Raw genomic sequence first — 13,771 nt, 5'->3', positions numbered from 1 at the left:
TTGGGCTGTTTGGGATTTTTAATGTTAGTTTTCTTCTTCCAATAAGTGAACATAAAACAAACTATGTTTCTGCCAAAACTCAGGAAAAAGAGCCACAAAATGTCAGCCATGAGGGCCCTGCCCAACATAACAAATTTCATTCTTTCATGATCAAAGCAAAAAAGAAAAAGAAAAAGACAAATCGAAACAAACACATCCCAAAAGAATGCGAGTAAAATGTACATTATATAATATCTATCATTTACAGGCAGGGTGGGCTTAGTTTATCTTGCTGTAACATGCTACTTTTTCATTCACAGTTCTTTGTCCCACTCATGGAATAACTCATCTTTCATAGTAGATGTTAAATAATAAACAAATAAGTATTCATGCAATATGGGACATACTAGATTCATACTAAACCTTTAGGCATTATACAAAAACAAACAAAAAATACCTTCTGCATTAACTGTTCACCAAAGAACACACTAATCAAAAATGTCTTGATGTTCGTTATAATCAGGCTATGGGAAAAGTGTCGGAGGTAAGATCTAATCAGTTTAAATCTACCCATAACAATAAGTGATGTCTATATTCCTTTAGGGCTGTCCCTCTCAAAACTCTCAAATGGCTAAATTGAATGTCATTGGTGTCAATAAAGTTTTAAGCATCTCAATAAATCTTGTTAGGCTAAAGTTTAAGAACCATAAAGCCGATAATTACACTGACACTATGGTGTTTAAAAGAAAAATATCACAGACTACCTTTGAACACTGAAATAAGAGAAAGGAAAAATAAAGGTTCCTACTTCACATTATCACATGACGAATAACGATGGAAATGTTTCACACTGCACAAATCTAAATTATATGGTTTAGCAGTTACAATTAAATGTATTCATGGCATTCTGTAATGCCAAAATGGAGTGTGCATCAGAACAGCACTCAAAAGAGAGCTTAGATAGAGCTACATCTACCTTTAGATTACCATATACTATAGAATGTGTCAGTGTTGGGTCTTAGATGTAAACATCACAGTGGAGACCCTTTGGCACTCAGAAGCATAGTAAGTTGATTCTGTAAGCCTGGTCCACAAAAGAATGATATGCATCATGGCAAATGAGTGTGCATGTAGTAATCACTGCAGTGTAACCTCTCTTTAAATTAGGAAGCATGCACATGTTCCACTGAGTGCTACTATAATCAGTCTATCAGACCTTTACCTGAAACCTCTATCTGAAACATAAGGCTACTCATTTTCACTGCCTATTTTATTTTTTGGTGGATTCTTTAACATAATGCAAAGTTGTATACAAGAAAAAGAAGTATTTTTTTTCCAGTGTGTATTCCCACATTCTCAGGGTCTCTCATTATTCTATTCATTCCAAAACCATCTACCAAATACAGATTTTAGAAAAAAATTTTTTAGATAAAATCACGGCATGGTATCTTCCAAGCGACATCTTGATAATCAGAAAAAACTCACAAAGCTGTGTAAGGCAGGTATCTTTCTCTGAAACTAAAATGTTCAAGTATGTGCTATTAACAGTCTATTCAAAACCTTTCTGCCATATTTCAATCTTTAAGGTGCCTTAGAGGTGCCGTCAGAAACTACAATGGTAACAAAAAAAATTCTTTCAAGAAACAGCATTGTTAGAATGATTATATTAAAAAATTATTTAAGACCACAGTACTAGAACTGGAATAATAGAAAATGCTGGAAGTGGACTTTCTTCAAAGATGGCACAAGGAAGTTGTTAGGCTTCATAAAAAAAAGTCTCTTTCTAAATCTATTTAACTGGAAACTAAAGGAGATCAGAAAACGAAATATTTTACTTCCAAAAGCACATCAGCCTTTTTTTCCCCTATAAAGCTAAACATAATACCACTATTGCACCTGTGACACAGTAAGACGTAATAGCTTGGTAAAGCGATGGTGGTTGTAGTAATTGTACAAGTTTGGGGCATAACCAAATGTAACTTCTGTTTGCCTCACATACCAGCTTAAAAAAGGGCACAAACTTTGTTTTTAATTAACAACAACTTAAAATATGAAAGGAAGATGAAACACCTAAAGCAATCCATTCAACACAGTGTTAGAAGGCAAGCAAACTATTAACTCAAGATGAAAGCAGCAAATAAACTGCCTAGCATTTTCTGGTGATAGGTCATGATGAATTTCAGCATGACAGCCGAGAACATGGGGAAAAATGAGTAGGACAGAGAAAGTTTAACATACAGTAAAAGTTAGAGATATTTGGACACAACTTTGCCACCACTGCTTTTTATGGACATTTCAGGCACTGGTATTTGTTTGGATTTAAAATGAGCTGGTAGATGGAGTGCTCAGCCTCTTCCCAATATAGACCCTGAAAAACAGATAATTACTTATTAAATAAAAACACAATTAGATTAAAATATTAAAGCATCAAATCTATAACTCTCATAGTTTTCAGTAATCCCCAGTAATTCAGTAAATTTTAAACATGCCCAAGACTTACCCCAATCCCAGAGCGAGGATGTGAGAGAGCAGAATAGAGGGAATGAACACTTTGAGAAATTCAGCTGAGAACACTCCACCTTTCTTCATAGCACCTGTCTTTCTCATACTCAGAGAAACTGGACCAGAGCGTTTTGGATGCCGAAACTGGAACTCCCTGTGCAAAGAAGGTAATTTCTTACTTATTTATGTTGCATTAATTTTTTTAAAAATGACTAAAGTGTAATGGATGTGTGGTTGCTTATTCCTTATGTGTAGTTCAAATATGTATAAAAATTCCCTTTTGAATAGGGCTATGAAGTAAAGCTGTGATGAAACTAGTGTGATGGCATAGTGTGCTATATTGTGATAAATCTAAAATATAACAACTAACAAAATATTCCATTAACTGTTATAATTGCAATTTTTTACAGGCTCTATTTTCACAGGCTTCAAAGTAACTGGACAAACTAACATGATTATAAATACAGTAATACCTCGAGATACAAGTTAAATTCGTTCCGTGACCTTGCTCGTATCTTAAATTGCTCGTATCCCAAAGCAATTTTCCCCATTTAAATGAATTGAAATCCCATTAATCCGTTCCAGCTCGCAAAATTCCACTCCAGGTGTTTTGTTTATGTGTTTTGAATATGAAAAATGCACAGTACCTGTATTTATAAATGACAAATATTGTATAAAAACATACAGTAATAAAAGAGAATGTTAAAAAAATAAACTGGTTTTACTTTATGGAAGATGCACACGGAGGTTGAGGGAGGAGTAAACAGGCGGAGGAGTTAGGAGGAATTACACTTTCAATTTCGTTCACTTACTCGCTACTGTACACTCTTAATGCTACTTTACACTTAAATGGAACTTAACTAAACTTCACTAAAATTAACAAACTTAACTGAAATTCTCTTAACTGAACTTAATTGCTACAATTTCTGTTTTCTTTACAGCCTTTGAAACTCTCCATAGGAAATGAATGACTTCTGTTTCTTTTCGGCCGTCGTTTGTGGCGTGCAGTGGAAAAGCGGCTTTAACTGAGTGAGATGCGGGAAGCTGAGGAAACAGAGCACACGTTGTTGTTGGGGATCTTTGTTTTGGCAGCAGCAGCTCGGATGCTTGTATCTCAAAAATTCTCTCATATCTCAAGGCAAAAATTTAGTCGAATCTCAGCTCGTATCTAAAAAAATTTGTATGTCAATGCACTCGTATCTTGAGGCATCACTGTATAAGGATTATTTTTGATAGATGCATCCATTGTAGTCAATGACTAAAACCCGTCACTAAATGCTAAGTTCCCTTGAACCAAACAACGCTTTGTCTTGATCTTTGTCTTGTCTTGATTTTATCTTGATGGATTGAAGATTTTGGTCATTTTCCAATCGTCCTGTCAGTTTTGCTTCATTTGACTGTATCTGAGAAAAAAATATTCATGGTTTCTTTTGTCCAAATAATCTTGTTCCATAGACAGGCTTTATTACATGTTTTCCAGCAAATTCTAACGTGACCTGCTTATCAGTCACTTGTTCAATTACTTCTGAGCCTGTGAACATTTATAGCATTTGGAAATGTGAAAATGAAGGACTTGCTGTAATTCTTTTTTGTTAAACCCCCTGAATTAAAGGTGAATGACTATACTTCATAATCACATTTTGACTTCTTAATTTCACATATAATATGGGTGGTACAGAGAAAAGATTACAAAAATAGTTGCACTGTCAAATATGTATGGAACTGACTATATGTGGAACAACATATTCAAGTAGAATGTTTGGTTTAAACTGTCCACTCACTTGGGAGGAATATTTTCAGGTCGACTGGACCAGTCTGCAACCCAGCTCTCCCCTTTAACCAAGAGGATGTCATCCTTCTCCAGACTGTCATCCTCTGACTGCAAGAGCACAGAAAGAATAATAAAAAAAAAACTCATATAAAATTGTACACAATCTTAAATTAATTAGTAATAATAGTAATAACTTCTACAGTTCTTCGTCTTTTCGTATTGTGTCTTGTTCGTCTTGTCTTGCACCAGGTTTCACAGATGCACTTTATGTGGCTAGGATAACTTACTAAGTCCCTAGCTCTGTTTTTGTTTTATTAGTACCATGGTCCTGGAGAAACGTCTCATTTCACTGTGTACTGCAACAGCTATATAAGGTTGAAATGACAATAAAAGCTTCTTGACCTGACTTGATGGAATTTCTGGAAATAATTCCATTCATATACATGAATTCCATGAATATACATGAATTCCATTCATGAAGTCACTGGCTGCATATAGAACATATTATAAAATGTACATGACAATGACATAAAATGTCGCACCTGACAATCTTTCTCACTCGGCATCTCCACATCGAAAGTAATCAGACCTTCGTCATGCTCAGGACTGTGGGGTCTTGGAGGACTTCATGGAAAGCACATAAACATTGTAAATTCGAGGTAATTACATAAGTGAAACCTAACAATAAGAAAACACCATAGGTCCCAAATTTACAAAAGTCTACAGTGGTGTAAAAAGTGCTTGCCACAAAACCTAATAAATAATTGGTCTACTCTTAGCAGCAAGAACTGCAATCAAGCTTTTGTGATAACTTGCAATGAGTCTGTTACAGCCTTGTGGAGGAATTTTGTTCCACTCATCTTTGCAGAATTGTTGTAATTCAGCCACACTGAAGGGTTTTCAAGCATGAAGTGCCTTTTTAAGGTCATGCCACAGCATCTCAATAGGATTCAGCTCAGGACTTTCACTAGGCCACTACAAAGTCTTCATTTTGTTTTTCTCCAGCCATTCAGAGATGGACTTGCTGTGTGTTTTGGATCATTGTCCTGCTGCAGAACCCAAGTTTGCTTCAGCTTCAGGCCGCACATTGTCCTTCAGAATTTTTTGGTAGACAGAATTCATGGTTTCATTTATCACAGCAAGTCTTCCAGGTCCTGAAGCAGCAAAAGCCCCAGACCATCACACTACCACCACCATACTTTACTGTTGGTATGATGTTGGAATGATGACACATTTTCACACAACGCCATGTGGGTTTGGATTTTGTATTCACTTAATAATAAACATGTTGTGTTTACTTGTGCTATCTTTGAGTAATAATGAAATTTGTTTGATGATCTGAAATATTAAGGTGTGACAAATGTGCAAAAAATAAAAAAATCAGACACTTTTCACACCACTGTATAACATTTATATTCTATTTTCAAACGCCATTATCACCTCAACCAGGCTCCTCAACTGAAATCTTTTGCTTTCAGTGTCCATCAATGTACATACGTTATAACATAATTGACTCTGCAGTCAAAACAAGTAATTTTTGTTCTTGACATCCATAATATTCCATGCAAAGGTGTCTGTAATACTTATCAAATATTTAACAGAATGTCAAACAGACAGTAGTTTAGTCAAATTATCTTTAGAAATAAGCCACAGAGACATGCTAAAAATGATCCAATTAATGCTTAGTAATCTTAGTTTCTTTAGTAACTTTTGCTTAGTACTACTTAGTTCCACTGTAAATATAAGGGAGGCTAGACGTGGTAAACAAGCTTTATATTTCTTTGAAATCATCAGTAATCGCAGCAGGGCTGACCAAAATACTGACATTGAGCTTTATGCTTCCATTTGCAGAAAATTAATTTAAACGATAGCCATATCATTTGACCTGCCAGAATCTTAACATTTACAGCATTTGACAGACTTCCAGAATGACATATGTAAATGCTTTTTATTATCTATCAAAACGTATTTTGATGTTAATAGAAATATGTCAGGTTCTGAGAATACTATCCATCTGAAACACTGCTATAGTGGAGTTAGTGAGGCGCAATGAGTAACTATAGCAACAAAAATTGTACATGTCAAGTAAATGAATTTTCTAAACATGAAACAAAATATATTATTAAAATAGCATTTAATAATAATAAAAATAAAAATAAAAATAAAAATAATAATAATAATAATAATAATAATAATAATAATGCTGTCTTTTCCTTATATTTTTTTTACCTATTACAGGAGGAGCCACTGGGGCTGGACTCATGCTGGGCATCCAGCAGTATCTTTTCCATGTCTCCATTGTGGATGGAGGAAGATGAGGGGACATGCTCAAGTCCTCCAGCCAGGCTCTCCTCCTGTGCTTCCTGTACAGCCTCTAGGGATTGTGGTGGCTCAGTCTCACCCTGGTTCCGATTGGCCACAGAAGCAGCCAGGCTTGAGATTTGCTGCTGCCTCCCAGATGCCATGTTCCCATTCAATTCCAACTCCACCCAGGACCCTGAAGTCCAATCAGGTTTCTGATATTAATGCAACTGATAAAATTTCACAGTATTTTAACTCTGTTTCAGATTTTCAGAATCAGAATCAGAATCAGAAAGATCTTTATTGCCAGGTATGTTTTCACATACGAGGAATTTGTTCTAGTGCAGAAGCTGCACAGTGTAAACAGAATGGCATTGACAAGACACGAACACATATATAATATAGACAGTTGTATGTACAGTGGAAAAAAATGTGCAAATTGAAATATAAATTAGTAAGTATGTGTTTTAAGTAAATAATGTAAGAGTAGTGTTGTGTGTTTGGTTTATGTCAAGTGTTCATCAGATGGATTGCCTGAGAGAAGAAACTTCCTGTGTCTGGTCATTCTGGTGCTTATGTGCTCATGGCAACAGTTCAAAGATTTGTTTTTAAACATGCAATGACTCCCACTTATCCATAATAATAAAATATCTACTGGTAGAAAAGTCTTTTCCTTGTGTCAGTAATTAAGATATTATAAACAGAACAAAAAAAATCTCACAGTGTTTGAACTTGGCAAACTTCCACTGTAAGTATGGGCCAACATCTGCTTCTTAGATATTAGATTCTTCCTATCTCTCCTTTAGCAATGCTGTAGTCTAGCATTCCACTTGCTTTTCCTCTCAGAGGCTTCACTTGGCACCTTGCATTAGAACAATAAAACGCTTTTGGACACACTCACCACAGTTACCTAACAAAAATCTAGTGAGCCAACCCCACCATGCTATTTGCTCTTTACTGACCTAGGAGTCTCACAGTCCACTTTATTCTTGCTATGCTAGCATCCTACTATAATAACAAATTATTGTATTCAAGGCTCCCCGTGACCCGAGAAGTTCAGATAAGCGGTAGAAAATGAATGAATGAATGAATGAATGAATGAATGAATGAATGAATGAAAGAAATAATCTTGTTACAAATTATGCAACCCATCACATGCACCCCCTTATTCTGCATTGTGTTGCACTGGATATACATGAACTAAAATAAATCAAATGTAACAACATAGATTTGACTCGAAAGAAAGCCATGCAGCATCACAGAAAGATAATTGAAAAATGTTTATGAAATAAATAACTAGTAGAACTATAGAAAAATACACCACATGATAAACATCCATATCTGAATATTACAAGTTTTCAGGGTATATCAAGGTGTCTGCAATTTAAATGTTCTGAAAAGTTTCCTTTTTTTTCCCCTCTAAAAAGATTGCTCTTGGCCTTCAAAAATTTAGGAAAACACATATATAATAAAAACATGTATATTTCATTACATTTCTGTATTTCTGCTTACATTTCTAGAGTCCTTTCCCATAGTCCACTGCATTCACTCAACACTGCTCTTTCACTTGTGAAGTCACAAAAATCTCAAGAATTCTTAAATCACAAAACAAGTTGGAAGGAGAACTCTAGTTCCCATCCTAATTTAAAAATACCACCAAAACGTAATATCCATCCAGTACATTCTCCTCATGACTTAAATACCTGGTTTAATTTAAGTCATCCAAAATTTGCATTTTAACAATTGTAATTTATGTGTATTAGGCTACTGTTACACTTGTTCGCAGGCTTCTGGGTCCGAATCTTTGAGAGACAGCTGTTTTGCTCATTTTCTATGTAAATATATTGGTATAAATAATAATAAATAAAAAATAACATAAATAATAAACAGGGATAAATATGTACTTGTCTAATGTTAGTGAAGTCAAACAGACACTGATAGATTTTATTTCACATTATTCTCCATTGGCAGGTGTGTGTGTGTGTGTGTGTGTGTGTGTGTGTGTGTGTGTGTGTGTGTGAGAGAGAGAGAGAGAGAGAGAGAGAGAGAGAGAGAGAGAGAGAGAGAGAGAGAGGCAGTATTGCTTTTAGAAAGTGTCTGTTATGTTCGAGAGTTTAAGTCACCTGCACAAATCATTCCAGTATCATTTGTCAGTCATGTTTTCTCACATTTTTGTGGATCAACTAAACAAAATTTAAGATGTATAACAGGTCTGGAATTGTGAAAGAACCACCTAAAACACCTCTCAGAGCATTTGTGAGACACTTCCATGTCATTTGATGCTACATGTGATAAGTATTTAAGCAGCTAGCTTGAGCTTTCTGTTGTATGTTGTATGTTATCATCTTTGCTTTCTACTTGGATAAAAGATTCTCTGAAAGGTAAACATACTAATGTCTTTGCATAAACCAATTGCAAATAACTGATTAAAACTCCTGTGTGTTCTAACCAGCTACCAGCTGGAAAAACATGAGGCTGACTGCAATAACAAGACTGAGCTGGTGAATGGATTACATTAAAAAGGTTTATTAAATACAGCTATTAATACAGCATAGATACTTTACAGGAAATAACAACACTCGAATCAAGCTGAAATCTCTCATTTCTTATTTAAAATAGCTTTGACTAGTATTTAGTTAAATTACCGTAATACACCTTTTTACAGGTATAACAGCTGAGAGTAACATAGGTCTATTTGTAAGATTAATGCGACTGTTTGTGTCCATTATTTAACATGTTCCCTTGTCTTTAAACAGCGTTGTTGAGGAAAACAAACTTTCTGACCCATTAAAACGGCCCCATATCACTCAACAGTTTATATACACAGTTCTAGCAGGAAGCTAAAACGGTATTTGGTGCTATTTTAACATTAATAAAAACTTTTTCCATGTATAACGTCGGCAGTCTTATAGATATGAAAATCTAGCATATGTTGAAGATGTCAGGGTTTGGACAGAAAAGCGAGAATTTCACAGCTTTAATTTTTAGTTGCCTAGTCATTTACAATTCCCCGCCCCCGCCTCCATTTTTCTTCCCCCCCCCCCCATTGCCTTGTTTTGTTCAACCTGTAGCTCCGCCTCTAACATACTATCTCACACGTGATTGGGCTAGAGTCTGTCAATCATCACTTATTCTCCCGCGAGGCCTAGTGTTTACTCGTTCACGCGTATTTCTATTGGCTGTTCAAAAATGACGCGACCAACGCTCCTCAAAGCAGTCCTGTCTAAAAGAGAAGGAAATTCCAGCCTGTATGAAACAATAGATGTTGCATAATTACTGTTTAAAGACGAACGCAATCAAGCAGGACACAAGACAGCGTCTAACCGTAAACAACATCGAATGTAGCTACAACAGCGTTTCCCAAAAACGTTTACCGTTCAGGCCTGGTTCTTCATTGTTGTTTTGCTGCACGGCGTCTGTGGCAGACATGTTGCCTATCGGGTCCGTCAACACAAGCAGATCGCGTGCACTCGTGAACGCGCAAAAGCTGTGCGAGTCCCCGTGGCCCCACCTGAACTGTGACGTCATCACGATGTCGCGGCAACGACATTCATCAAAACAAAAAGAACAACAAACGTCAATCAACACTGTATGTTGTATAAACGTCCAGCATCTTCTTCAGAGAAAATGGAAGACTATCGATACTATAATGTATGTTACTAGATTTAGATAGCAGACATTCCTCTATGTGGACATTCATTAAAGGGGAAAAAGGCAGCAGGTTTATACACTTAGGGATTCTGAACAATGTTCTTCAAACAAAATTGTTTATTAAAAGTTTGTAGGTATTATTAAAGGTTTTTTTTTTGTTTTTATATTGTCCACTTGATTGATTAATGACATTCACTTATTTACAAATGCTCCTATGATTTTTCAGCTGTTATTTGAGAGACTTTGTAATAAAAAGATGTAAAAAAAAAAACCCAAACAAACATGAAAACATGAATGCATTAGTAACCCTTAGTGGTAAACTCCCACACATATATAACTTACAATTATAAAATTACCTGTAAATGTTTTTTTATAGGCATTATAAAGGCATTATAAATGCCCTGTAAATGTCCATGTTTGAATGCAGTACAGGTTAAATCATGTAATATAGTGCACAATACAGAAAAAAATTAGACACTTAAGTTATTCCAAAAAGGTATTTTGTATACTAAATATAATTCAAAACATAGTGCTGTTTTGATTTATACTTAAATTATGAAGCTGTAGTTCTGGGCTTCTTGTTAAAGTAACATTGTGTTTACTTGAAGATACTTTAGCATCAAAAAGTACCTTAGCAAGGTGTCTGTGTTGAAACCTTCAGAGATTCACACACAATAGTTCTTGTTTGTTCCTGATGCCAGTATAGGTACAATTATAGTATAAATGTTCTTACTGCAATGTGTTCATTTTCTAATATTATTTATATTATATATAATGGTATTAAAAGCAATCTGAGCTTTAAGGGTGGGATATTATACTGCAGAATGAAAGATTGGACTCAAAAAATGAGCATGAAGGTATGCATTACAGTAAGCTCCTCAAATAACACAACAGATTCATGATAAGAGTAAACATGAGCATTGCATTTGTGCTTATGCTCTTGGTTTGGAAACCAGTCACTATTGTAAAACTTATTTCAAAACAACTGCAAAAGAAACATTTGCTCAGTTTCTGCTTTTTGCATGGAGAGAGAGAGAGAGAGAGAGAGAGAGAGAGAGAGAGAGAGAGAGAGAGAGAGAGAGAGAGAGAGAGAGAGAGGTAACAAGAGTATGAGCCAGTTTTCCTGCATTATTATCTTTGCAATATTTCTGAGATAAATGAAGGCTTTCCTAGTAATATTATGTATACAAGCTTCAAATGCTTCTGGTGTCTAATGTCCTTTCCTCAACACATTTCTCAAAACAGACACATTCCTCAACTTTATTAAGCTGGTATCTCTCATGTGGCTTTGCTGAAACATAACATTGTCAGCAGCAGAACCCTGTGAAACTTTACATTAGTATACATAGAAAAGTCAGCATTTACATCTACAAACTGATAATAGTCAGATAAGATCTGAGCCAAGAGAGTGCCTTTATCTCCAGCTACATTTTATAGTGTATCAAGGAAAATAATATGATCAATTTTATCAAAAGCTGAGACTAGATCAAGCAACACCAGCTGGAAGACACAACACTGATCTCATTATAGCCAGTGGTAAAGGAAAAATGATTGTTTCTGTTTTTAGCGCTTTTTAGCTTTTTTGAAGAAATATGTAAATAAGGGATCTAATTTGCTTGTTTTTGATTTTGCTGAGAAAAATAGTGAAAATAGTTCAGTCTTTAAATGAGGAGAAAAGCACTGTAGTCTGTGTGTCTATAGGGCGTGTTCATTGAGGTCCTTGTGGACTATCATAATGTTTTGTCTACAGAAACAACCAGGTTTGAGGTGAACTCTACATACAGTATACCACATTGCATTCAGAGAAGATTAATTTAGTTCATCCTGTTCAAAAAGAGCAAAATAGGATTCTTTAATTTCTGCTTTTATTCTACTATTGGGAAATTGGGAAGATGACTGGAAACACGGATAAAGCTGAAAATAAATATCTTTAATTTCAGTTTTACTTGAATTGTGACATTAAGTGAACACTAGAATGTATAAGATATGATAGAAATTAGCTGGTAACATTTATGGAGCATCTTGGAAATTTTTTCTGGAGATAGTTGCGGGGGGCATGGTGGCTTAGTGGTTAGCACGTTCGCCTCACACCTCCAGGGTTGGGGGTTCGATTCCCGCCTCTGCCTTGTGTGTGTGTGGAGTTTGCATGTACTCCCCATGCCTCTGGGGATTCCTCTGGGTACTCCGGTTCCTCTGGGTACTCAGGTTTCCTCCCCAGTCCAAATACATGCATGGTAGGTTGATTGGTATCTCTGGAAAATTGTCCGTAGTGTGTGATTGTGTGTGAATGAATGAGGGTGTGTGTGTGCCCTGCTTGGCACTCCTTCCAGGGTGTATCCTGCCTTGATGCCCGATGATGCCTGAGATAGGCACAGGCTCCCTGTGACCCGAGAAGTTCGGATAAGCGGTAGAAAATGAATGAATGAATGAGTTGCACTTGCAGTTGTACTTTTTGCATTAAAATCCAGCAGCCTGGATTTGGTCTGAATAATGGTGTTACAAAGATTTTTTTTATCTATAACCTTTTTATATATAAACATTTACCTATAACGTTATTTTTTTTATTGGAAAAGTAAAATTTGTGGGAAAAGTTTTTGAACTGTCGTAGTAATACAGGAGTCATAAATAAACATCTATAACAAAATATGGACTAAAATAGGGTGCCTTTTGCACAGTTCTGTAGGTTTCTTGGGTATGGCAATGAGAGATAATGGCTGCTTTCTGATAGAGAGATTCTGCACAAGCTCTGATATGTAAAGGGGACAACATACTAGATTGTACCACAGAACCTCACTACTTCTAAGAGCTAAACATCTAAGATATTAATACAGTGCTATGAAAAAGACCATGCTGAACAGGGCTAATTCTAAGACTTTTTCAATAGTAAAATGTTTAAATTACTTTTTTTCTGCTTCACATTGTGATATAATAATTTTAATAATACCTTTGCAAGTTTGGTTGCACATAGCAGCACAGTGTAACTGTGTGGATAATGTGAACACAGAAAACAAGAAAGATCAATTTATAATTATCTGGTCTTTCAATATCTGGTAGCAAAATCAAAGTGACAGTCATAAATAAAAGTCTAGTCTGATTTATTCTAGGTTTAATGGAAAAGGAGTTTTTTAGACTTGTTGCCATTTCTTACTCTAAGAAATCAAAGTGGCTGTCATCAAACACATAAATATACTCTGTGTTCTGCTGACTGTTCCTTTGTTTAACATACTTTTGGAGTACTCCTTTCTAAAGTACAATACAAGTAAGAAGTCAATAGCATATTGTACACTGCACTTCTGCACAAATTATTCAACGATTACCATGCCTCCACCATTACCTCAGCTAGCATGTTACTAATAATTTCATACAGATGAGAAAAAAGGATAAAATATTTTGTGTGTATTTTGGACCAGAGATTTTCTTCATCTAATATTTTTGATAAAACTATATGTGTTACATATCACTGTACATGAATAATTTATGAAATAAAGCAAATCAGTGGTATCATGGTGGTCTAACAAACTTATCTGCATCTGGATGTTAATTCTAAATTATATTGTCTTAAGTGTA

The 13,771-nt window shown here is 35.4% G+C and overlaps 1 protein-coding gene across 2 annotated transcripts; it reads right to left on the bottom strand.

Annotated features, from left to right (window-relative positions):
* bnip3la (BCL2 interacting protein 3 like a) lies at positions 1-10,064 on the bottom strand. 2 transcript variants are annotated; one of them, XM_027167304.2, is made up of 6 exons: positions 9,928-10,064; positions 6,482-6,749; positions 4,795-4,876; positions 4,263-4,360; positions 2,480-2,635; positions 1-2,347 (listed from the first exon to the last, which is right to left on the bottom strand). In XM_027167304.2, exons 1-6 carry the CDS (start codon positions 9,980-9,982, stop codon positions 2,299-2,301), a joined length of 708 nt encoding a protein of 235 aa, XP_027023105.2. In that variant the 5' UTR covers positions 9,983-10,064; the 3' UTR covers positions 1-2,298. The 2 variants fall into 2 exon arrangements, with proteins under 2 accessions (XP_027023105.2, XP_027023106.1); XM_027167305.2 differs by lacking the exon at positions 9,928-10,064 and adding an exon at positions 8,066-8,182.
* Positions 10,065-13,771: the final 3,707 nt, after the last annotated feature.

The sequence above is a fragment of the Tachysurus fulvidraco genome, chromosome 14 (genome assembly GCF_022655615.1).
Source record: "Tachysurus fulvidraco isolate hzauxx_2018 chromosome 14, HZAU_PFXX_2.0, whole genome shotgun sequence".
Taxonomy (NCBI): domain Eukaryota; kingdom Metazoa; phylum Chordata; class Actinopteri; order Siluriformes; family Bagridae; genus Tachysurus; species Tachysurus fulvidraco.
The sequence above is the reverse complement of the archived record's forward strand: the minus strand, read 5'-3'. Positions and strand labels throughout refer to the sequence as shown.

What these genes read in the sequence shown, in the direction of transcription:
- bnip3la (XM_027167304.2), bottom strand. Translation starts at nt 9,982, where the DNA reads ATGTCTGCCACAGACGCCGTGCAGCAAAACAACAATGAAGAACCAGGC. An exon ending in CGAGTGAGAAAGATTGTCAG is followed by an intron (nt 4,361 to 4,794) that starts GTGCGACATTTT and finishes GTGCTCTTGCAG; the next exon opens with TCAGAGGATGACAGTCTGGA. An exon ending in ATCCTCGCTCTGGGATTGGG is followed by an intron (nt 2,348 to 2,479) that starts GTAAGTCTTGGG and finishes TCTGTTTTTCAG; the next exon opens with GGTCTATATTGGGAAGAGGC.